The 25199-nt window shown below is 42.1% G+C and overlaps 1 protein-coding gene across 2 annotated transcripts; it reads right to left on the bottom strand.

Annotated features, from left to right (window-relative positions):
* Nucleotides 1-6450: 6450 nt before the first annotated feature.
* Nucleotides 6451-17276, bottom strand: PRXL2A (peroxiredoxin like 2A). 2 transcript variants are annotated; one of them, XM_080347633.1, is made up of 6 exons: nt 17139-17276; nt 12142-12321; nt 11685-11776; nt 8256-8396; nt 7172-7336; nt 6451-7034 (listed from the first exon to the last, which is right to left on the bottom strand). In XM_080347633.1, the coding sequence occupies exons 2-6, from the start codon at nt 12317-12319 to the stop codon at nt 6936-6938; spliced, it is 675 nt and encodes a 224-aa protein (XP_080203759.1). In that variant the 5' UTR covers nt 12320-12321; nt 17139-17276; the 3' UTR covers nt 6451-6935. The 2 variants fall into 2 exon arrangements, with proteins under 2 accessions (XP_080203759.1, XP_080203758.1); XM_080347632.1 differs by lacking the exon at nt 17139-17276 and adding an exon at nt 15078-15218.
* Between the last annotated feature and the right edge of the window lie 7923 nt (nt 17277-25199).

Below are 25199 nucleotides of genomic sequence, written 5' to 3'. Positions count from 1 at the left end.
TCCCAGGCTCCCGCTCCACCGACCCGCCGCCGCGCTCCCGCTGGGGGCCGAGGCAGCGCGGAAATGCACGCCCGTCCCTCCGGCCACGCCCGCTCCCCGCACGCAGCCGTGCTCCACACAAAGGGCAGGCGCAGGAGGCCTGCCGCGCTCTGCCGGGCCCCGGGAGCCTTCGCCTGTTGTGACCCCCACCCGTGTCCCCGGGGACCTCCGAGGCCGGGTGGAGCCTGCGAGAGCCGGCGGCCCCCGCCCCGCCCCAGCGGCGGGAACGGCCGCCCCTCACCTTCCCACCGCCCCTTCCCAGCGGGCGACCCTCCGCAGCCCGCTTGGCAGCTCAGCTGGAGGAAGGCCCCTCCCGTTCAGAAAGGCTCTCGGTTCTGGTATTTCGGTCTAGTTTTCTGGTCGCGATGGCCGCGTCCCCCGCGCCGCGGAAGCGGCTGGGAAAGCCGGCCCGGCCCCTCGGCGGCGCGTCCTCCCCGCGCCGGGGCTCTCGGGGCGAGAGCCGGCGTGCCAGGGACAGCACTTTTGGGGGTAATATTGAAGGCAAAATTGAGTTTTACCTGGAAAGCCAGAAGGTGAAGGAAAAAAAACAATTACCCCGAGGAGTGTTTTGAGTCTTCGGGAGTCCCAGGGCTTTCAAATCTGGTTTGAGGTGGGAGGGGAAAGAGGGGCTGACCCACGCTTTTTAAACCCGTGTGGCGAGCAAGTGATGGCTCACACCTGCGGCACCACCGCCTGGCAGGTGCGGAAATGCCCACCCCACCACTGCCCCCGGGTTCCCGCCGCTCTGCTGGACCCATCAAAGTTTTGATCTTGGCCTCCCCGTTCTCCGAAATTACGGCAGAAAGGTGTTCCTGCCTTTCTGGTGCGTAGATCAAAAGCAGATAAGGCTCACTGTACGAGTATTTCGGGAAGCGGGCGGGGGATGTATGCTGAATAACAGCGATAAGGACGTGGACAGGAAACCAAAGCTTTCCTCAGCAGTAGCTCTTTGTACCCCAGTGTCTAGCTTAGCTTCTACTGTTTCTGTTCCCCCATACCTTATATGATCTGCCTTGACACAGGAAAACACTTCGGTCATCTTCATTCTCTTCATCATACATAGAGCAAAACTATTTGCTTTGGTGCTTCGCTAACCATGATGATACATTTGTGCACAGGAAAGCAAAACTAAGGAAGGTGGTTCAACACCAGCAGCGTTATTACAGGCCTCATATCCTCTGTATTTCCATCACCTGCTCCAGGGCTTGGATTTGTGGGCTTCCTTATTCCTCCTAGATCAGGAGCAAGCACCGCTCACAAAGATGGCAACAACCCCACTGAGCGTTTGGCTAAACGGTGAAAGGAACAGTTGAGCAGTTAAACAGAGCGAGCTAAGTGCTTCTCTTGTGTGACAATTCTGCACTAGGTCAAGGCTGACAACTGCAACCATGCTAGAATTCATATGGCATAAATGCACAGTTCCCCTCACCCACACCCGTCTGAAGTCAGAGAAAGAGGATAGACACCAGTGTGTTACGCACCTGCTGGTCATGTTATCAAGATTCCTTCTCATCCCATACATGCCATTCTTCAAAGACTTCGGGGTTTTTTTTAAAAAAAAAAAAAAAGCCAGGGGTTTTCAGGCTTCCCTGAGCTTGCTCGAGGCTTTTTAGAAACCAAAGTAAAGTTAAATTGGTAAAGCTGAAAGAAGATGCTAGAACAAGAATCACCTGAATTTTAGGGAGGATCTAAGAGACGAAGGGGTGATAGGAAAGGCCATGGGATTATCAGGTGGTAAAAAGAACTAGAAGAGATCCTTTCTCCATCTCAGAAGTACTGAGTAATCTTTTACAGAAATGAGTCACATCTCCAGAAAGTCCAGAGCCAAGGCAGAAAGCTCCAGTGTGCTGCTTCTCTAAGAGATGGGAAGATGGGGAGTGCAATAGTAAATGCTGAGATTCACCGGGTGAAATGGGAAATTTCAGGGAAATTCAGGAGCTTCGGGATGTAAGGACTGTGGAATTAGGAAGGGCATTCTGCAGTAAAATAACATTCTCTTGCAATTTAAAATAGTCTTGTAAAATGGTTAGTCTTAGCAGTTTGCAGAGCAGTTGAATTGACCATGTTGCCTATTAGTATGGAAATAGTTCAAATAGACTCTCTATATCCCATTTATTTGCCTTTGACATTATCTCTGTTCTGTGTGCTTCACTGTGTTGCCAAGAAAATTAAGGTAAAAATCTCATCCATCACAGAAACATTAACTAAGTGCTAGGGCAAATTGGAAGGCTTTTAAAAGACAGCCAGTTTTACAGCAGTAAAAGGGTGCAGCAATACTGCAGGAATGAAAATGGAAAAATCTGAATTTTTAGTGAACTCGTGCAGGCTGATGTTTGTCAATGCTGTTTCCTCTGACAGCTACAAAACATTTCCTGAAATTAATGAGTGATCCATTATGAGCAGTAGCTGGTGGAAAATGTCATGACCAATTCCACCCTATCTGTTTAGTGTTATCATTATGATCAAACACAACTTTTCAGTGGAAGAAATTTGTATTTATGCAGGGAGGTTTCTGGAAATCAGAGTCAAAGTTGGATTTACCATGTGGTTTTGATACTTATGAGGTAAAGGGAGACAGGATTGGGCAAGGAAAAAAAGCCCACAGAAGCTACTGAGAGACTTCAAATCCTAAGAAATCAGTAGCTGGACCAAAAAGAAAGTAGAAATATTTTAGAGAAAACCTGGATAACTTTTTCAGGATCAATTAGAAGAAGAAATTAGGATGGAACCATTAAATAAAATTAGAGTGCATTAGACCAAAACAGTGATTTAGCTGTATCCGTTATGTTTCTACAGTATTTTGTCCATCTCACCAGCTCCCTGTGCTGTTACCAAAGGGCTGTTGCCCCCATCTGCTCTGGCTCTGCTGCAGCAGCCTGGGGCCCAAGTCTGCAGGATAAGGGAAGCCACTCAGGCACTGGCAGTATCTAAAAGATATATTACTAAACAATAAGACATTAGTAAGGATTACATCAAGTGTGTTAATAATTTATTCCCTCCACACTCATTTAGAAATATCAGTATACCACAGAATCTATCACTGAACACAGACCATCCTTCCTTTAAGTTTCTTATTTTAAAAAGGACGTTTTGTCCACACAAGTAAAAAGGTGGCAGGAGTAATTTCTAACAGCTTTCTTCTAGACTAATGAGAATCTACAGTGGTCTCTCCCTGGCATCTTTGTTATGCAAATCTTTTACTGCAGAAAAAAACCCGGGTTTGCGCCTGACCTTCATTTCGGCTGGGGCTGCAGTGACATCCAGCGGTTCAGAGAGAAAAAGAAATACGCTCATTCTTTTCTTTCTGCCACGGTGCATTACAAGAAACGCATCAGAAAACGGCAGGGATGCCTGGGCACCCTTGTCTCTGTGGACATTTGCAAATGGCACCAACTGCTGGCGGCTTGGCAGGCGTGGGGACGGAGAAACCACACGGGGCAGTACAAATGCAGAACAGGAAAAAAAACAGAGAACGCCCTCAGAGGCAGACCATCTTTCTAGTGGTTTTAAAGGAGCACTGCAGGTAAGAAATGTCATTGGTATTTTTAAAAGTTCAAGTAAAAAGGACCTTGTTATATTACACCTACCCCATTGACTTCACAGCATTTTCCTTCTTAATGTTTTTCTATTAACCCTGGTTTTGTACTAAAAACAAAACCCACCATAAACAGGCTTACAAACAAGGGAGAGTTGATTGAAGAGAAATCACTGCAGGGCAGTTTTGTTGCTCAAGCCCAGAATTTAAAAAAATAAATAAAAGAGTTTCCAGTAACCATCTGAGTGTTGAACTGTGACATGAAATTTGACACACTGAGAAGAGATTTAGATTTTTGTCTACATTTTGTGTTAGAAAAAAGATTAAATGCATATAAGGAACTGGGCCAGCAGAGGTAGCTGTTGGTACAACAAAACAACTATGAAAGAGTTTTTTTCCATGAACATTCTACATTTAAACATTTTTTTAAACCAGATAATCAGACCTTGCAGTCTCTGGCATTAGAAATTCACTTAGAATTCATTTGTTCCTCCTTTACTATTTTGCTGTCATTTTTATTTCTTCAAGACTTCCCATTTCCAATTCCCATTAACTGTTCCTAGCTCCATGGCACTGCATATTTTTTATCCTCTCCATTTGTGTTTTGTCAACATGGAGTTTAGAAAGGATGAGTCAACTCCAAATAATCTCAAGGCTGGCTTTAAAAAAATAATCAGATTTAACAATAATAATTATTCAGAATATTTTGACATATCATTTGGACCTTTTGTGGCTCCAAATTTTGACTTGATCTCTGAAAGATGGAGTTAGAAAACTTTGAAATGTGGGTAAGCATACATAACTTTCAACTCAAGAAGTACGCTGTCCCACTGGTTGTTTATGGGAACTATCACTGTGAACAGCAGGAAAACACACTCCGAGGCCGAGGTTAATGTTCATGTCCCTTTGCTGAAGCTGACACAGCAGAGAATTTTCAGTGTCTGTAAGTATTTTAATAAACACCCTCAAAAGGACTTCATGGGTCTTTCTAAAAATGTTTCTACACTAAAGGAGCATTTCATCATGTTGTAGCATTAGTGATTTGTATGTTTGACAGCCATTATACTCCAGCTAAACATTCTAAATGCTGGACATGATGTCTTCCTGTTTCCACTTCCAAGATCACAAAACACAGTCCCTCTGGGTGAGCTAAACAGCGGGCTGCTACTCTGTGGCATCCTTATCATCTAGGACCTTCTGCAGTCCCACTGAAAGGCCAGCTCTGTTGGAGTGGGTGGAATTCAACTGCATGTACACAAAATTATAAGTAGATGCTCTCCAGATTTAGCAGGTTGTAAAGGCACTTCACTTTATCTTCTTGGAATTTATCTGGCTTCCACCCCATTCTCCAAGGACTGTTTATGCCTTTTACATTTCATGTTTATGTGAAATGCATAAACAGCCCTTGGAACAAGGCCTAAAATCCATGTCTAAGATCAGTACCTCCTTTGCCTGTCTCTCTGCAAGATCTGTCCTCTGTAAATGGCAAAGCTTTCCAGTTGCTACTGGAAAGAAACGTCAAAAAAGTCTTCAGGAGCCATGATCTAGAATTCTCCTCCTAAGAAATAACTTTGTAATTAATAGCATCTTGCAACTATAAGAAACTGTAGCTCACGCCCACTTCTTTTAGCAACTCTTTTGTGTTTCCTACCACTTGCACTCTGAAATAACAATACGCCTACTGCAGACAAGTGACCACTTACACAAGGCTTTCAACTTTGCAGGTCTGTAGGAGTTTTAGGTGCCTTGTGTCACGCAAGCACTCAAGATACAGGCACTTCTTTTCAGTAGTAAAGCCCGGGACAAAAAGCCCTAAGGCACAATTCTTTGTATCATGCAGCAAACTCTTGGCAGCTGTCTGGCTGCTCTGGATGCCATTCTGGGGAGCCCACCTCCAGTCAGTCATCTCATGTTTTTGAGCACTCAAGAGCTTTTTGACACCATCTTATGGACATACTTCCCCAGGCAGCTCAGAACACAGACAGAGAAAATACACGGTTCTCTGCATCTGTCCATCACTCCTAGGAGAGCCTCTATAGAGAAAATCTGCATCAGGCAGTCAATTTGCTATAGAGTTTTTGCTGCTGTACTCTCCAAACTCCTGTTCCTTCCTCCATCCTCCAAAACAGCCAAACAGAAATTTCAGCTGATAGTAGCATACATGATCCCAATTTCCATTTAGTTTTCAAATGAAACATCTTGGTGAACATCTGAATCACTCAAAATCTTCACTGCTAGTGTTGTTTCAAGGAACTGTGAAGAACAGCCTGACAATACATGAAGGTTTAATTAATTTTAAGGTCAGAAGAAAGCAGAACAACAGGTCATATTGATCTGCTGTCAGGACAAAAGAATCCTTCTCTTTAATGCTTTTGGTAGCTTACTGTGTTCTAGCCTGCACGTCTTTCCAAAGTTTCCAAGCCTTCTATATACACCAGCTAATGAAGGATACGCAACACTTGATAATCCTCTTGAGGCGCAATGTTAACATTTTTTTTAGACTTTGAAACATCAGCACATTTGGAAAATTATTCATGCTACCTGTTGCTGTATCAGTTTATGTACATATATATGGCTGTGTATGGTACTGGCTCTCATGGATCATATTGTGCAACGCTACATCTACTTTTAGGAGTAAGAGCCCAGCCATTCTGCTGCAGAACTCAAGCCAGGATGGAAACTGTACCTAATCTTCAATCTGATATTGTTCCCTTTTTTTTGGAATCTTAACCACACGAAGGAACTTGCCCTGAAGCCACAATTTTTTTTCCGAAGTGAACATTAGATGTTTTCAATCTTTCTTGCAGGTAATCACACAACGAGCTGGGAAATCTAGAGGCAGTAGTTAACTAACGAGAAACTTACTGGGTAGGTAGAGTGGCACGTCTTGAATGAAGAATCTAAGACTGACAGGATTTAGTCTTCGAGAAACACAGATGTTTTTACATGACAATGATAAAGTAAAAAGCAAAGGTCCTTCATTTACACAAAGATTTATTATCCTTCAACCTCAGCTGGTCCCCCACTACTACAGCCTTGGCAGAGTTTTGCTCCCCTAGGTAGACAGGTTTTCAACTGGCTGTCTCTGACTGAAAACATCTAGGCTAGGTCAGACTTTAGACTCAGCCTTTCATTAATACAGTCAGACACAAAAGAGCAGTTGAAATCCTGACCACCTGAAAGGTGCAAAGCAACAAAACAATGTCCAGGAGGATTTTCATCATTTTCTATGTTTGAACAGAGAATGTTTCCTCTGCATTGATGACCAAATAGTTAAGAAGCAATTAAACTGCACATTCAAGAAACAGAGGCATTCTACATTTCAAGCTGTGATCAGAAACATGTGCAACTATTTTTCTGCTTATGAAGCTTGTGGTTTTATCTTCTCAGCAGCTTCGAGGACAGACGGAAGGCTGACTTTGTCTCCAAATTCTTTCTCACGATGTTCCAATAAAACACCCTAGTCAAAGACACAAGAGATAAGTTCATACATTAGTCTCCCTATGGGAGCTGAACTGACCAGCAACTAAACAATTTCAGAAAATAAACTTTTGGTCTCACAGGAGACATGAAAGCCTCCTAGATGGCCTGCAGTACCTGTCTTCCTGCCCCAATCACAAACACTCCTCCCAAGGTGAATCCTTCTCCTTCCAGGTTACCACTATATCCATTTTTCCAAGCACGGAAGAAATTTTGCCAGACTCCAAAGCGGAAGAAGCCTGACAACATCATCTTTCGTCTGTGTGGACCATAGAAGCCTTTCTACAGGGAAACAGAAAATATCTTAGCAAACAAAGTGAAAAGGACTTTTACTCCCAAATGAATTTCAGGAAATCCAGAGGTATTTAAGCCCCATATACATCCACATCTCTGTTGCTGACAACAAGAGTGTTTTGTGAAAAGCATTTTTTTTTTTCTTATTTTTGAAGGATGGCAATAAAGATGCTGGTAAAGAGGTAACAGTGGTACCAAGTCCTGAGACTTTTATTAGCCATCTGTTTCTTTTTTGTTTTGTTGGTTTGGTTTGGTTTTGTTTTATGGTCTCATCATTTGTTTTTTGTCTTTGGTTGTTTTTCTTTTTTTTTTTTTAAATAATGAGTCTGATTCTTTCACACCGGCAGACTGGGGACAGAAAATAAAGATATCTTCTAGTTGATTTTGAGTATCACATACTCTTTTTCCTTCCAAAGCCAAATGATTTCTAAATGTGCCTTCTGGGCTAAGAAGGAGTAAGCAGGGCTGTGGTTTTGCAGTACATGAGACTGGCAATACAGCATGTGCCAGTGCACTGAGACAGGCACGCCACCGCAATGTGGCCTGTATCTCTTGAATTCATCATGTCTGTCACCTTCAGACCTTGATTCATACATCAAACACATCAGCAAGTCACACAGCCAGTGGAAGAAGCAATAAATATCAATAGGCCATACTGTTTACCTGTTAAAGGGGAAGGGAGGAATAATCCTATAAGAGCATGTTATCAATGCATAGCAGTTTGTAAGCTGAGCAGGATATATATATATATATATATAGAAAAGCAAAGCTAATTAACTTCTTAAACTACAATGCTACTAAATCCTTCTTCATTCAGACCACACTCTGTCTGTATTATTTATACAAGCTCTTCAAAGAGGACATTCATAAGCTTGTTTTTAAACAAAAAACACCGACTTGACTATACCTTTTCATCCAGAAAAATTTCTCCTTTGAAATAATGCTGAAAATCCTCCACTTCGGTCCCTATCTTCTCTTTCACAACAGCATAGAGAGGGACGCCCAGCTTGGACAGCTGAGGTTTCAGAGAGGAAAGCTCAGAAGCCTCCTAAGAAAGGAAAAAAACCCAAACATTTCAGGCAGTAAATGGAGGTTGGAAAGCTTCCCCTTGAAGTTCAAGAAGATCAGAAACACAGGTAAATTCTAGCTTGAGGGGCAAAAGAGAAACAGACCTGTAAATCAGACATTTAAGCTAGCTCTACTCCTAGGCTGGTCTTCATTACATTACCTAAAATCTTCTTCATTAAGCACAGAGGAAGGAGATTTTTTGAGCGTTTACCAGATAAAATATTAAAATCCTGGATAAATCATATTTTTAACTCCAATCTGTAGACAGACCTTGCCTGTGCTCTTTATCTATATTTTAAAACATTTACAGAACAGTAAAAAAAACCCAAAAAACCTGCCTGCACATCACTTAACTTTCTCAGGCCGGAATTTCCAAGTAAGCAACACATCATTATCAGCCCTTTTGCAAAGTATTTCAAAGACTCTGTGAAGAAGCAGGTTAAGTAATGAAGATGCACTCCTTCCTAGATCCCACCCCCGCCCCGTGAAAATAATCAGGGAATTTCTTCATACACCTTCAGTATCCTAAAAGCAATACTGCTTTTTCTGGTGTGTCACTATTCATTTGTTGGGTTTTCTATTCTGCTGAAGGAATCCCAGCTCCCACAGTTTGTACAAAGACCTCTGAGGTTTCCAACAGATCCAAGTGCACACTGAAAATGGTTTTTTTTCTCATCTTCAATGGAGAAAGGTCATTTTCACTGGACAAAACTCCCACAAGGAACTCCGCACTCAAAAAAATGGACACGCTTTACATGAACACCCTCAGCCACCTACACCAAAACATCTTAACTCAAAGGCTTGCAGGACATCTAGAATTCACTGGGTATGAAGTAGCAGACAGATGGGGTGAACAGACAGGAGAAAAGATATTAGAGAAAGACATCAGTAGGTGAAAGGGTAAGGGCAGCTTTCCAGTTCACTACTTCACTCTTCTTCAGAGGAAATGAAAAAGGATGAATCAGCATTGCATGGAAACACCGAGTAGTGAGCGGTGAGAGTTAAAGGACCATCGCTTACGCTATCTCTGGAGAGGCAGCGATATCATCAAACCTTGATTAGCCTTTTGTAGAAAGGCACTTCAACCAATTTGGTGGGGTTTATTTTGTGTCTCCTTGCTTGGCTTTTGGGAGGGGAGAGAGCAGGAAGGCATAGTTAAGTTTTACAATTCTCAAGAGATTAGACTTGAAGCAGCATCTTGGGACTAGCCTCGATTTGTTTTTCTTTATTGCTATTTAAAAATTATACAGTAAGAGAAAGCAAAGAAGTCTATTTTTATGGGCAAGTTACAGCACTTGACATCTATACAGCCTTACCATGAGGCTGTGACCATTTCATCAAGTCTGTGAAATTGGTTTTTTGTTTTTGTAAAAGCAGACAAGCACAGACTAGCAGAATACTTCTCTCTCCACCCAAAAACCCATTCCAGTTTGTCCTTCTGATAGTTCAACTATGGCTCTTCTACTTTAGACTGCTTGAGTTGATACCTACAATCTTGGGCAAGCCCAAGGCACCTTCACGATGACTGGAGCATTGGATCACTTCATGGCCAGATCCAGACTATGAGATGTACAAGTGCAGTCCTGTTATACACAATCTATCTTACATAACAAGAAAGGAATCTGATGATTTAGGATGCAGATGATACAGAAGGAAGACTCTGTATTTCTTAAGTCTACAGGCCTCAGTTTTCAAGGATCCAAAGGCATAATTCCAGTATGATTTGTGACATCTTTTGCAGTGGATATTGGAAGCATGGCCTCACCAGTGGTATCAGGGCCATGATTTGAGGTACAATGGCCACTTTTCAACCCCACCACTGTGTCCAGGGAAATATACGTTCCTTCTTGGTGGTGTCAACAAGGACAAAGTTCAACATCATTTCCAAGGTATAAGATAGTGGGAAGGAAGTGTATTTTGTCTTTTGCACATAAATAAAAACCTTCTGCCTGCAGGTTAACAGGTACGGCAAGTCACCTTTATTGAACCATTCCATCAGCTCAGAGTCAGTGACAGCGGGGAAAGAAGCAGCCTTCATAGTAAAGGGCAACTGAACTCTTAGGAGAAAGGCAAGAGTCAACTCACAAAAATGCCTTGAGTATACAACAATAAAAAATAATTTCCATTTAGAAAATTTAAAAGCTTTTTCAAATACTTTGACAGTGAAAATACAAAACAATTCATTGCCCTAATTAGCTGATCAGTAGCGTGACTCCCTCTATTAAATATTTGAAGTTTCGAACCAAAAATAAGAATTACCAAATTAAATTGCGTTCTCCTTTATTTTTATCCTGAAAGGAAAAGAAAAAAAAAAACAAAAACCCAAAAGACAACACAATTCTTTGAATTGGGCTCTTTATTTCTACTTATGAAGTCAGCATTAAAAAAAAAGAAAAGAACTCCTCTCTGAATGCATGCAAAAGGCAGAGCCAGGCACACAGCACATTCTCCTCCTACCTATGCTACACCTGTTCAGAGTGCAAAATACTTCCATTTTCCATGAATTCTACACATACTTAAGCAGTTACTACTGATGCGAGCAGATCCCTTAAATAAGTGGCTGCAATGTTAATCACTCCATGTTATCCAGTAGTGAGTAAAAACATAATAGCTATTTTTCCCCATAGCTATGGGAAGAATAATGGCCAGGGTACAAATTATGGCTGTTCCCAGCACATGGTACATTCAAATTGTATTTTAAGTGTGTCCTCCCACCTCCACCCAAGGAGCCTAAGGATCAAATTTTGTTTTCCAGCCCACCCTGTTATGAAACAGTAACTCCTTGTCTTCAGGCTCCTTACCTTTCAGCCTCATGTACAGCATCCAGAACAGTGAGGGACTCCCCTTTACGTACACCTCTTTTCTGCTGAAGAGCTTTATCTGATGGCTTTCTGCCAGCCCAGTCTTGGGCTGCTTTTGACCAGAAACTATCTGGCTCACACAGATTTATTTTGGACATATGGAATACAACTAGTTCATAAGACTCATTACCAACTGGATTTCATGTAATCTCCCTTTCTAATTACCATGCGCTAGGTCCCTGGCAGATGTTAAAATAATGTAACCATTGCCTTCAGAAGGAAAATGCTCAGGACCTAGACCATACAAACCAGCTGCAAAGAAAACTAAGCATGCTGTTAGCTGGTGACCAGATACTTCGGATGTATCTGATGAATGTCCTAGTCACCCCCGCCCTTTATTTAAAGGAAATATATATATATAAGAAGAGCTCAACTCTCCCTAATTAATCCCCAAGGCCAGCAAGTACCTCTCTGCACAAAAATCATCCAGGTCTTCGCACAGCCATGATCACTGCACCATTCTTCTTCCATAGTTCACCTGCTTTGAATGTTCTTTGTTCTGTTTACAGAGGAGAAACAGCATCAACAATAATATCGGCCATTCTTGTTTATAATGGTTAATGCTTTAAGGACTAACACAAAGCACTGCAGGGAATTCCACATTCAAATACAGTTCTATCAGAAAAGAATTCTATATGCATAACAGTGTATTACTGCTTTGATTTTTAGAAGTGTGTCATGTTTCGTTCAGAAACATCAGTTTTGGTTGCTCTTCCCTCACCAGAATTATCTGCTATCAAGGACACTCAATTACATGTTATAACTAGGAAAGACTAAGAAAAACTCTTCCAACCCTGGCCTTCCAAAGGTTCTTATAAAAGCCCAATTATCAAAGAATGTGGGCTGAAGCATCCAGAATCTTACCTGTTCCCAAAGATTTCAGGTCTATCTCCTCCAAAAACTCCAATGTAGCCTTTTCTGGCTTGGACAAAAATAAGTCAGTATTAGCAAGGACAATCCCTGTCACAGCTGCACCAATGGCTCCAAGACCAATAGACCACATGCCCATGGTGAAGATCCCAAAATCAGGCAGAAAGGACATTTCTGGAAAGAGAAAGAAAAAAGCAGCTCTAACACTGGATGTCAATGATGCCAGACAAGGAGGAACTGGATTAAAACAACAACTAAAAGCTCACATGGATATTTTTGGGTTGACTGGAGATTATCTGTATACTTACTAATGTACTGAACTGGGTTTTAGAAGATCTAGATTACACTCCAGTTCTGCACCTCATCCACAACAAAACTATTAACAAGATACTCATACCTTTCCTACTATTGAATTGACAAAAGCATTCATGATTAAAGTGCTGAGATACAACTGGGAGAAAGATGACTGAAGTATATGTGTGTAATAAAGAGCCTCTAATAAGATGGCTTCTATATGAGCCAGTAACTTAAATTATTACAGTAAGACAGTGGTTTCTTTCAAAAGAAACATGTTCATAGATTAAATTTTGTTTGGTTTTGGTTTTTTCCCGACTAATCTATATTAAACAGTCAATTTTACAAATATACCACAGAAGACTTAAAAAAAAAAAAAAAGCCGTATCTGTTTCACCACAACTGGTAACCTTTCCTGTTCCTTACAGTTGCACACTAGAAACCAAAGGCACCAAGCCAAAACTGGAGCTTATCGGTCATGCCTGCAGACAGAAATATGTAGACCTGCAAGCATTTTAATTAGACACAGCGATCCAACATTATGAACATGCCCTGGACAGCACCTTCTGTATTTTAACCAATATCCACTCTTGCTAAAGCAGAAATGACATCAGGAGCAAACAACTTACACTCACACCCATCACTCAGAACTGATAACATTGCAATGGAAGCCATTGCATATGCTTGCTCAAGTCCTAAAGTACAAACACTGCTTGTTGTTACCAGTGATTGTAGTTCAGTGGCAATTGTATTCAACCACCACCCATTCATAACCTCCCCCACACCTCAGTCCTGACCCTTGCACATGTTTCATGTGTGGGGCAGTATCAGTTTTGAGGATGCAGGAAAGCACACTCAGCCCTGCCTCATGGACAAAATTCAAGAGCCAGCTCCAAGCAATAACTGCTACAAGAGTCACTGGAGTTTTGGCAGTATAAGAAGTCACTGTACACTTACACCACAACAGTTTTGTGTTACAAAGGGCTGTACACATGCAGTCACCCGACTTTAGTATTACACAATACAGAGAATAAAATTTTTCCCATCTGCAAAACCCTATTCCCTGATAGAAAGTTTTGGTAAACATTGCTGTCTGTATATACTTCTGTACGGGAAAGGTTTTTTCCCCTCATAAATACAGGAAAATATTACTGTTTTGAACTGGGACTGGCAATAAGCCAGAGACACACATGATCTTTATCCCCACAGCTAGCTGTTACCAGAATTCGGAAACTAAGAACTAGGAGTAGCTCCTCACTTTTGTATCAGATGGTGCCTGAAATTTTCTGGGAAAAAAAATCCCTTTCCATCCTTAAAACCAGCTCCTGAATACAGAGCAGCAAATACAACCAACTGCCTATCTGCAGAAATAGCTAGGAAACATTTTGAAAAAAGATTGCTTTGTTCTTTTAACAGCATACTTGGTTTCAAGGAAGACAGTATCACAGTATCTAGAAACGTGAGTAATCCTTGATCCAGAGAAGGAAACAAGGCCAGTTCGCACAAACATAACACAGATAAGAGAACAGATTCTATCCCCTTTCACCATTTATTTCTAACCAAGTGAAACCTTCCTTGACTGTATCTGCTTTCCCTACATACATAAAGTCATACTGCGATGACAATTTTTTGATATCTGCCTCTGACTCATATCAGAGACCATTCAGACCTTAACCTCTGGAATGACCAAATTGTAACTCAGAATGTATTGCTGTAGCGCAGCACCATCTTTGTGCTAAGACTTAAAATCTCTGTGGCATACCCAAAAGGCTATAGCCCTGCTCCCTCCCAGGGTTTGGTTATCCAGCTGTTCTTTGGACTTAAATCTTGCCTGGCCAAGAACTGTTTTTCTCTTAATTCTTATTTATGGGGCCGGGGGGAGGGAGGTGGGGAGCAGGGAGTAAAGCCTAAGTAGTAATCTCTTCAGCATGGAATTTGTGTACAAAAATGTTGCCAATCTTGTGGCAACTGATTAATGACTAGTTCTCACATGGCTTTTAATTTTTATTAGCATTATTAGCATCGCTAAAAGCCAGCTTCCACTCAGCTGTAGTTGATAGAGAGGAGATCATTAAGCCTAGTCAACACACCTTTTTCATTTAATTGGACTCTGGTCTCCACTCAGTGACCAAAAAAAAGCTATTTAAATATAAAAATCTTTTGCTATTTAAATAAACAGGGGAATGGAAGAAGCAGCTCTACAAAGCAAAACTGAAATTCTTCCTATGCTAAGTAAACACCATAGTGACCTCCTTTGAAAATACATATGGGAAACAGCAGCCAAGATTATTAAAATATTTGCTAACAAGACAGGCTAAGCCCTGCCACATCTATGTCACTGAACCCCAAGCGAAGAAACTACATGGAAAACAGCTGAGCATTTGCAACTAGCAGCTTCCTTTCTCTTTAGCTGCTGTTTATTAAGGAACTCTGAAGCTCAAAAATAACTTCATAACCCTCCACCCCACCTAGAAATACAAGCACTACTGCCTTGTGATCGAACTCTAAGAGTTTTTAAACATCCAACAGCAATCCACAATAAGATGATACAGCAAAGCATCCCGTAAACCATAATCCAAGGGAGAAGACACAACAGCGCATTCCACAGCCCGTTCCATGTGTGTGCTCACACTCACCAGAACCCATGCAGCCTGCAGAGCATCAGCCAACGCCAGCTCCCTGGACCCGAGCGCAGGCAGGAGAGAAGCCAAAGGGCTGTGCCACGGGTGGCTGTGGGCAGGACTGGGTAGGAGCCCAGCTCTAGAGCTTTGGCCGTGTAGCCGGGATCCAGCTTTTGCGTCTTTCAGCAACCCCTGCGACAGTCCCCCCGCAGCAGTGACGAAAGAACAGCTGTCCAATCCACCACAAGACTGGCCTAAAGATATCTTAATGATTCACTTTCTTTTTTTCAAATGAGCACCATGGGGTGGGTGGGTACAGTGAACAGGAAATAAGGAAAGCTTTTCTGATGCTCGGAACACAGTGCTGAACTTGAAGATCTGCACGCTAAACTGTGCTTTTCTGTAGAACTGCGCGTTTTTACAAGTAATATTTTCTCTAAGGTTCAGCCTATTCTACTTCTAATTGCACACACGCTGCACGCCACAATACAAACAGCTCTGGAAACAATTAAAAAGCCATTACAATGCACAATGTTAGAAAAAGTTTCTTTATAGAGGCTGCACTGGTGAATTGACCCAGTGCTTCTATGCTCAGCTACCTGCTTTAGTGGCAACATCCCTTCACAAAAGAGCATCATTTTCTCTGAACTATCAGATCTGCAAGCTCCTAACTCTGCTAAAACCTCTAGAAGGGAACAAACACTTCTCTTTAAAGAGTGCAGAGGCCAAAGAAAAAGGGAAAAACATCTTTTTGTGTGTTTTGTGGTGACCACAAGAGATCTCCAAGATAACAGTGAGTGGTCTTGCAGTACTCAGCTAACCAGAATTTAAACAAGCTTAGTCTTAATCCTGTTGGAAGTGCCCGTTGATGGCCTTCACTTTGTGTCAAGACCAGTTCAAACATGGTTTTCTAGATGTCTCACTTCCCTCCCACCCACAACCAGACAAAAAATTGTCATTAAGAGGAGAGCTATCCTTAAACATTTATTTTACCAGTGTAAACAGGACCCAGTGCAGCTGTGTCAAAAAAACTGGAGAATCCGTGTTTTAAGTTGTCAATAAAACTCAGGGTAACACACAGACTCACTTACATACTTTTCCTAAGACAGCTGAGCAAAAGTGGAAACGCTTAGTGGGTGCTCTCACAAACTGCCTGCACTAGCACATACCGCCAGTGTAACACGGTGTTGACTGTTGCTTATCCTGCCCTTCTCTCCCACTCCCAACTTTTCCGAGACATTCTGTACTGAGCCTAAAAATCTTTCAGAGCTTTGTCGCAACTTGCATATCCCAAATATAAATTGAGCTGATGATTTTTTATGAGACATTCCCCCCAGAAATGAGTCATATGATTACAAATATCTTTGTAACCTAAAACCTATAAAGAATATTTATAATTCACATTAAGCTGGCAACATGCTCATCAAGATTTCATGAGCTTTTAAATACCATTAAGGATTACAAAATAGAGCATCCTGACCAATCTTCAAATTTAACCCTGCATTAAGTGGGGATTTGACTGGAGAAACCTCAGAGGTCCCTTCCAACCTAATTTGTCCTTTAAATGCCAAAATCAATGCACAAAGAAACCTCCTAACATTTTTTACAGCATGAATGTTAAGGACTTTTCACAAGATGAGGGATTTTTTTCACCATTGTAAAGATCCTGGAACAAACAATTCCTTGTGTTGAGAATAACAGTAATATTTTTAGGTTGCTTCTCAGACAGCGCACGTTTCGTTACTGAATTCAGTACAACTCTGCACTTGGCTCTAGTTATTGTGTCAAGCAAGTAAACCATACCCCTTTCCTTCGAAAGGAAGTCAGTTGTTAGACCGAATAATCTCTCCCATTCTGAGAATGTTTTAAAGAAATGTACTGGCTCAACAACCCTTTTCTTTTGAGCAAGGGAGAGCAAAGCGCTCTGGCACAACCCTCTGGAATCTCTAGGTGTATTCAGAGGGAACAGGCAGCTAGCTATTGTGCAAGGGAAAAATCAAAATTTCTGCTCAATCAGCAAAGTGGATATACCACAGAGATGGAAGTACTGGAGCACAGAACTGCAAAAATACTTACGTGAAGATATTATAGGCTAAACTCACTGCTGGGTCTGCTGGGGATCCAGAGCAGGACAGCTATGGCTGTGGCAATCTCCAAAGGTGGGGGAAGAAGTGGAACACCAACAGACCCACTAGTAGCACAAATCAGTGCTCATCAAGAACACAGCAACCTGCTAGGCAGCAAGTGGTCCCTCCTGTTCCAATTCAGCCGTGACTCCTGCAGATTCAAGCTTAAATTAATAATTATTTTTCCACTTCTTTGGATTCTTAGACCTTGTTTGTATTTTAACTTTCACGTTCCTCACACAAAGCAACTCCTAACAGCAAAATTATGTGTTACTAAAGGCAAAAATACAAGATAATCAATACATGCTTCAATTCCAACCAACAGCACAGAGGTGGCTCTATGCATAAACTAGGCTGTAACAGATTAGTCTCAGTCGATACGCCCAAGTGAGAACAATTTCCCCACAACCTAGTTTACCTTTCCTGTTGTCTGCTCTGAACCAAGTCAGATGGGGAACTGACCCTGTGGCTCTGGAAGAGAAGCCTGGGAGGTCCCTGCACCGGTGCTTCAAGCAGCCTGAAGATGCATTCAGTGACTTACGTCAGAGTAGTACAATCGCACCCGAAACCAAACCAGCGCATTAGGAATGACACGAGGAACAAAGCTGGGAATCTCTTTGTCTTTCACTGACGCTGTTGTGCCTACTTACAGTAGCTTAAGTTACGTAAGAAAGCTGGAATCAACCAACAGATTCAATCACAAGGCCGGGGACAAGCAGAGTTTCAGACCCCGCAGCGCTGTCCCGGCCGCTCAGCCGGGGCGGGAGGAGCCCTCACCGCGCAGCGCCCGGCGCACCTGCCCTGCGCTGTCCCCGGCGGTGCCGCTGCGCGCACGGCCGCCTCAGCTCCCAGGGGTCGGTAACGGCTGCGCGCTCCGCCCGCCGCGGCACTGGCAGGGCCAGCCTGCCGGCGCGTCCTGCGCCCGGACACAGCAGACCAGCGGGCACGGAGAGGAGAGCCGCCGCCGGGCAGGCCGGGCCGGGGCAACAGGCCAGCCGGAGGGCGACGCAGGCCCAGAGGCGCTGTGGGACCGCCCGACCCCGCGGCCGGTGCGGCGACGGTTCCCGCGCCCCTCCCCTCCCGGCGCCTCCCGCGCTCCCCCTTGCCGCCCCGCGCCCGCACTCACAGCACCGCACTCACAGCACCGCACCGCGCCGCCGCTCCCGGACCCGCGGCCGCCGCAGGGCACGTGCGGGTGGGCGGCGCGCAGGCACCGCCCCCGGTGCGCGCCGCGCGGGCACCGCGTCCGCCGCGCAGCGGGGACCGGCGGCAGCGCTGGGCGCCCTCCGGTCCAACGGGGCCGCTGCGCCGAGCGGGGCTCAGTATCCCCGCAGTTAGCGGCTGGAAGAAATAAAAGCTTTATGCTCCCTTCTGGGACCCATTTTCCTGTCACTTGGTTTTTTCTAGCTTCTGGCGGAACATGGAAGAAACAAAATATGTGGAAGGTACAGTGCTTAAATATATTTAAGGCAAAAAAATCCAAACATAACGACTGAAGTCCAGTAATGTAGTGAGCTTATCACTCAAGTAGTCTGATTAATGGGGCACTTAAAGTGCTTACAGACGTATTACATTCAAGAATATACTTGCTCAGATAAGCCAGTCAGTAACATGTCACAACATTTGTTAATGAACACGCTCTCCAGTTGCTTGTGCTCATTAGGCACTGCTCCAGCCAGAAACTCAGGAGGACTCATCTTCACTACCTTAACACTATTTCCTGAGGTCTCCCATTAACCTGGCACTTAAAATGCCAAAAACCAAACAAAAAGGTAACAGCAGTGACAGCACAGTCTGGCCCATAACACAACAGCAGCTCAGAAGAACAAACATAACCTCCACAGTGGTACCCTAGAGTCTACATTCCAAATGACTGAGAAACATGGTTTTGCAGCATGTCCCAAATTTAACTAGACCAAATAGGCCTTTCTTCTCTCTCTCCTAACTGGGACCTACCAGCCAGCATGGTTAAACCTGCTCAGTTTATCCCTTAATTTGCAGTTTCTGTTTATCTTCAGTGCAAAGTGGTTGTGTTGTTTGGGGTTTTTGTTGTTGTTGTTTTTGTTGGTTTTTTTGTTTGTTTGTGAAATAGATAACTTACATTTTTTTCTATGGATAAACAACATTTAATCCAATTCCTTGTATTCCTTAAACACGTGCTCATTAGAGCATAAGCAAAACAGCGCTGGGTGCGCAGGGGGATTCACTCCGCCCAACACGCACACTTCTAACAATAAGAAGTGTGCTTAAATACAGTATGGTATTACATACTCATAATGACCCCAGAAATGCCTATACATATTCATGATCTTTCCTGCTTTTTATTAAAATGAGTCTCAGATAACCATTTACATATTCCCCTCATTGACCCTCCTCTGTTGCGCCTGTGCAATGTCACTTGGTGAATTTGAGGAAGGGTCTTTAGGGCTCTTTGGATGAAGGCTCCTTCAGCTTCATCACAGTGGACTTTTTTCCTTTGGCTCATTAGGAGGAACTGTCTGGAACCCAAGCTACCAAACCTACTGAAACCAGACTGGCGCCCCCTTTTTGCTGTAAATCTTGGCTATCTTGTCTCCTCAAGGTTGCAGCTGGTGCTGTAAAACTTCTTTATCTTTTTTATCTGCTTTTTTTTAGGACAATTAGTTACATACAGCTCTAAACTAGATATTAATAATGTGGTTTAAAATGTTAGCTTGTTAGTAGGCCCTTATTATATAGTTGCTTAACCCTTAAAATGTTAGTTCCCTCTATCAATATAACTTCCTAAAAAAGTTTCATAACTTTTTACATAGAACTTAACCACCTTTCCCTTTTCCAAGTTCAGAGTCTATGCCTCATTTGGTTATACCTGTAAACATTAAACATCTTAGCACGAATCACAACTGCATTTTTCACATTTGGTTGGTTGGTTTGTTTTTTTGGCAGGGATCTCACCACAAAATAAAGTCTCTGCTAATTGGAAGCAACAAACAGCATTGTGGTTCTGACACAGCACAGATCCAGCCGAAGGCAATGTGCCACTGGGAAGGCTGCTCAGGCACCCTGCAGAGCCCTTCCAGCACAAGACCACGCCATGTGCCCTTGCCATCTTCTCCAGGGAGCACAGTGGCCCTGCCGCAGGCCAGCCACACAGAACAGCTCTTCGAAAGAGCTCCATTGCACAACATTGCTCAGTACACGTCAAAGAAGCACAGTCTCAGGAAGTTGCAGGGAAAATATTTTGGGTTTTCTTAACCAAAATTGTGATTAGCTTTCATCTATACACATGCTTTTAGAAATCAAATGGATTATAAAAAGCACTAAAGTTATCAGCAATTAAATAACCTAAGGAAACTTCATGGCAGAAACAGCATTATCAGATTACCTGAAACAGCTGAGGAATTTGGGAGGACTGTAGGGTTTGATGCTACTTTTTTGCCTCGGAAATACATGAAGCCAAACAGTATCTCTACTTTGCTCCTTAAGCAGTGTGGGAAGGTTCTCTGTCAACACCAACCATAATATGCTGAAGTGGCTTTCTCACCATTTCTGAAACACAATCAACATTAGAATATATGTGTCTCTGCCACTGTGACACAGCAATCTTTAGAAAAACATGACCAAAAAAAAACCTGAAACATTGTCAGCCATCATCATGTAATTAAACCCCTAATTTCTGCAGGCTGTCAAAATTCCTTTCCTCTGAATTTTATAATGGTTGTGGCTCCAGCTGTCAACATTTGGCAATGATAGAATTGCAGCCCCATTATTTTTGTTGCCATGGTAAGCACGCAAACAAAAAAACCTTTTGTCTTTATGATACTTCTGTACATTACACCTCTAGCAATCTGGCAGCCAACCCTCACAATTCAAAGGTAGCCAGTATTTCTGAGGGGGAAAAAACCACCCAAAACCATATTTTTATTTATTCTTTGCTCTGAGTAGGAGTCCATGACAATGCGTCAGGCAAGAACAATAAGTAGTTAATCAAGTGACTGACTTCATTTGTCCCTATTGTGAAAAGGAAAAAAGCAGAAAAATCTGAGCCCGCGTATCTGGATTCCACCCAAAACCATCTTCCCGCTTTACAAGGCAGTAAAAATCCCTTGAATGCACGCACACTTCTAGTAGACACAGAACCCAAAGAACAGTGGTTCCAACGAAAATACTGGAATCTGACTTTGTCTGACAACATGTCCAGAAAGGCTTGCTTTCCATGAAAAGCTATTACGTTATGTGAAATGGAGTTGCAGCAACAATCACATTGTCCTTACTAGACTCTTCACCTTTATTGCTTTAGAAAGGTAGTGAGATATTGGCAGGAAAGCTCAATGTTAATTTGACTTCTCTGGTTTTCTGTTTTTCTTTCTTGATAAAATCATATTATGACTGATCTGTAACAGGTTAGCTTTTTCATATACCTATTCAGATATTATTCACAGATTTTTCCTGTTTAAAAAAATATAATAAAGTTGCTAACACACATGAACAGAATATTTCACAGATGAACAGGCACCAACATTTAAACTTCTAGTTCTTATGTTTTGAATAGTGCTCTTAAAAAGCACATTGAGCCCTTCTCTTCCTGCTTTCATAATTCAGTTTTATAGCAGCTAAACTGAAGAGTATCAGTCTACAAACTGCTTGTATATCAGTTAATTAAATTTGCCTAGCATGCCTGTGCATAGGTCACCCAGCATGCACTGTATCAGCACCTATGCTAAAACATGATCTAACATTACGAAACTTTCAATTCATGTACATAATGACAAAGCTGTGCGTTATTTCATAAGCTAATTATTTCTATTTCTTGTTGGATCATGCTTCTATAGATCAGCTTTAGACCAAGGGCATTGTTAGACAAATGGCTTAAATAAACTGTCTTTTCCATCAGGAAACAGGAGATCTCAAAAGCAAGGAGGAAACAGACAGTGGTGGGCTAAGGCAGGATTAGACCCTATGTAGGATTTCCACAATAATCAAGGTTTTGGTATTGAGATAGTAAGATTGAATGCAGATATGCAGAAATACAGCTTGAACTTTTCACCCCTGTGCTTCTAAAGGCATATCTACACAGATGCAGACATACGTTTCAACCAGACCAGGCAAAAGCTATCTCGTTTGGAGGCTGCAGGGTGATACCCACTCATGTGGTAGTGGTTTCAACCTCATCCTGATTCTCAGGAAATAAAACCACCAGTTTGTCTACAGACAGCCTGGACACAGGATCTTAGATTTATCTTAAGATCAGGGTGCAGTAGTCACTGAAGAAACAAAAGGACCTACAGGCCTTTTGAAATCAGTTTCACCCATAGGAGCAGTTCACTGCAGAACACCAAGAACAGATTGGTGCAACACCCTCCACCTGGACAAGAACAGGAAGAAAAAATTAGCAAGTCTTCTTAACGGGTATACAGATGCATATACAAATCCTTTTCGGCAATACCCTAATAAACACTGAATCACAGAAAAGCCTACCATTTACAACAGTACAACAGATAACCAAAGCCTTTGGAAAGAGCAGATGAGGTCACTAATCTTTCCACGTGTCCTTCAGTTTTTAATATCTTTCTATCACTTAGGTATAATTAAAGCAAAATTGAATCTTGGTGCCATATAGTTTCTCTTTGTCCCATTTATTGCAGTGCTACCTATACTGTTATTCTCCTCCAATGTTTTAGTTTTTCTCATACTAGGTAGAACACTGAGGGCTAGTTAAAGGTACTTTTAATCACAATTCAATCCACTAGAACTGTGACCAAGCTGCAGGCTGTGTAACATCCCCAGATACCCAGTGATAGCACTAAAAAGGCAGTAACTGCACTTCTGCAAGATCAGGATGTCAGAGGAAAACAGTCATTCCACAGCAGTCCTCGTTAACTACTCACACCTATTAAAATCCAGGTACCCACCATGATTCTAGGCTCTCTCAAGTTGTTGCAGCAAAACTGACATGTTTAATTCCTTATTATAAACTTCAATAGAAAAATAGTTATGCATCTTGCAATCTATACAAGCCATTAGTAAGGACAAGGCTGCTTGTGTTACTAATACAACTAAATAAAGTGTCCTACATCATCCTTAAGACTATACGAAAGCAAATAATGATCTCACCAAGCTGGTTGTATGTAGCTAGAAAAACTGGCATAATTTTTTATGTAAGCATGTAAAGCCTGGAGATGACCATCTTTAAGGTTTAAAATAACCTGTTAATTTACCTGTTGATTTGGCTGTTACTCAGAATTACTTGTTCAAGCACTAAGGAAGAAAAGTGGGCTTTCTATAATACATTTTCCACTTCCCCAATAGTAGATGAGCTGCCCTTAATATTTAAAATTTGAGAGAAAAGTTCCCTGACCTCTTCTGCTAAAACAACATCTACATTACAAAAACAAAAGAGCGCCATTATTAAAAGTGTTGATCCCTATCTGGGCCATTTTGAGACGTCCTCTAGGAATCAAATACACAGGTCAGCAAGCCTCAGATGCAACATCTACTGGTCAGGTGGCAATGACTAGCTGGGCATACTAAACTTCTAATCTAGCAGAGCTACAGCTATACACTAACCATAGCCTTACAGCTAAGCTCTTAATCCTCTTCTTACATTGAACTATTTGCACAACTTTCTTCTGCTAAATACATGTTTTACTATCACACTTCACTTCAACACTGCATAACCGACCTTTCTTTCTTTTAGTAATGTGTTAGTGTACTTGCTTTCAAGCATTTTTCCCCAAAAAATTTGCTCACATCCACTGTCATTTTTGCCCCTACATAAATCAAACTTACCTGTAGGACATACTTAAAATGATTGTGTAGGGGCAAAACTCAAGTACCTTGTGGGTACAACATTTTGTTGAAATAAAACCAAGTTTTAATGTATTTTGTTTCCTGCTCTTAAGATTTAACTAAAGCTGCATTTGGGTGATAAGCAGTTGACAGTGGGACAAAATAATGGGTGGAATAAAACAGGGCACTGAGGATGAAAACTTTCTAAGTCACCATTTGCTATGTTGCACACCAAGCCAGCATTTTTAAATTGGGAATTTTTCCTGTATCTTGCAGGTTGGGCTTAAAACCTCAGACTCTTGGGAAGGAAGGGAGGTTGCTTGGACAAGTAAAAGGGGGAGTGGTAAGGCTAATTGCATTTCAAGCCACAACTCTTCAGAAAACGATCCATTTAATTCCTCATTCCTGTGGTTTTATTATTATGATCCAAGAACATTCACAGAAAACAAAGTGAGCACATGGAGATGATTTGGCAAGTCCTTCTCTGCTTCTGCCAGCTATTGTTCTAATAACAGATTAGCTGACCAGAGCCCCTGCAGGTTAAGTTGAAAAATCACTGGAAGAGCAGAGTTAGCGGAATCTTTATTAAATTACAGCCTTTCAGTAGTAAGATATAGATTACAGGCCTAAAGGATTTACAGGATGTGAATAAAAGTCACTTCAGCTGGGAAAAGACAGGTGAAAAAAAAAGAGATGAGTAAATATCTACCAAGCCAGATGAGCAATACCCTAAATGCTAAATAGGGAAGCCCGTGAAACCTAGAAAGAATTCTGAATTGTAGCCATTAGACTCACATGGAAACCACTAGAGCTGTGTTTTTATTGAACTGGGGAAGCCCTACGTGAGCATATTAAAGATGAGTCAGAGGAGCACCTCTGAATTGAAGCAATTTCTAAATGAGAGAGATGCCAAAGAGAATCATATCATGAAATACCACAGGCTAAACTTTGGATGAAATACAGATAAAGACCTTTGTCTCCACTTGGAATTCAGATGGTATTCAGGCTTATCCTAATTAGTCTATTTTTTTTTGATTTCTTATTAACTGTTGCTATCAAACTATTCAGCTTATTAAGAACCATAAAACATCACAGGTTTAAACAGCTCCAATGCAGTTCATTGGGTACACACAGTCAACCTCTTCTGCCACAGAAAGCAGGTATCAGGAATTCCCCTTCCATTACTCCTGGGTTCCCTTTCTCTCTCAAAAGAACAGCAGCAAACTGTTGTACTAAAACAGAA

Source organism: Nesoenas mayeri (assembly GCF_963082525.1).
Source record: "Nesoenas mayeri genome assembly, chromosome: 7".
Classification (NCBI taxonomy): domain Eukaryota; kingdom Metazoa; phylum Chordata; class Aves; order Columbiformes; family Columbidae; genus Nesoenas; species Nesoenas mayeri.
The sequence above is the reverse complement of the archived record's forward strand: the minus strand, read 5'-3'. Positions and strand labels throughout refer to the sequence as shown.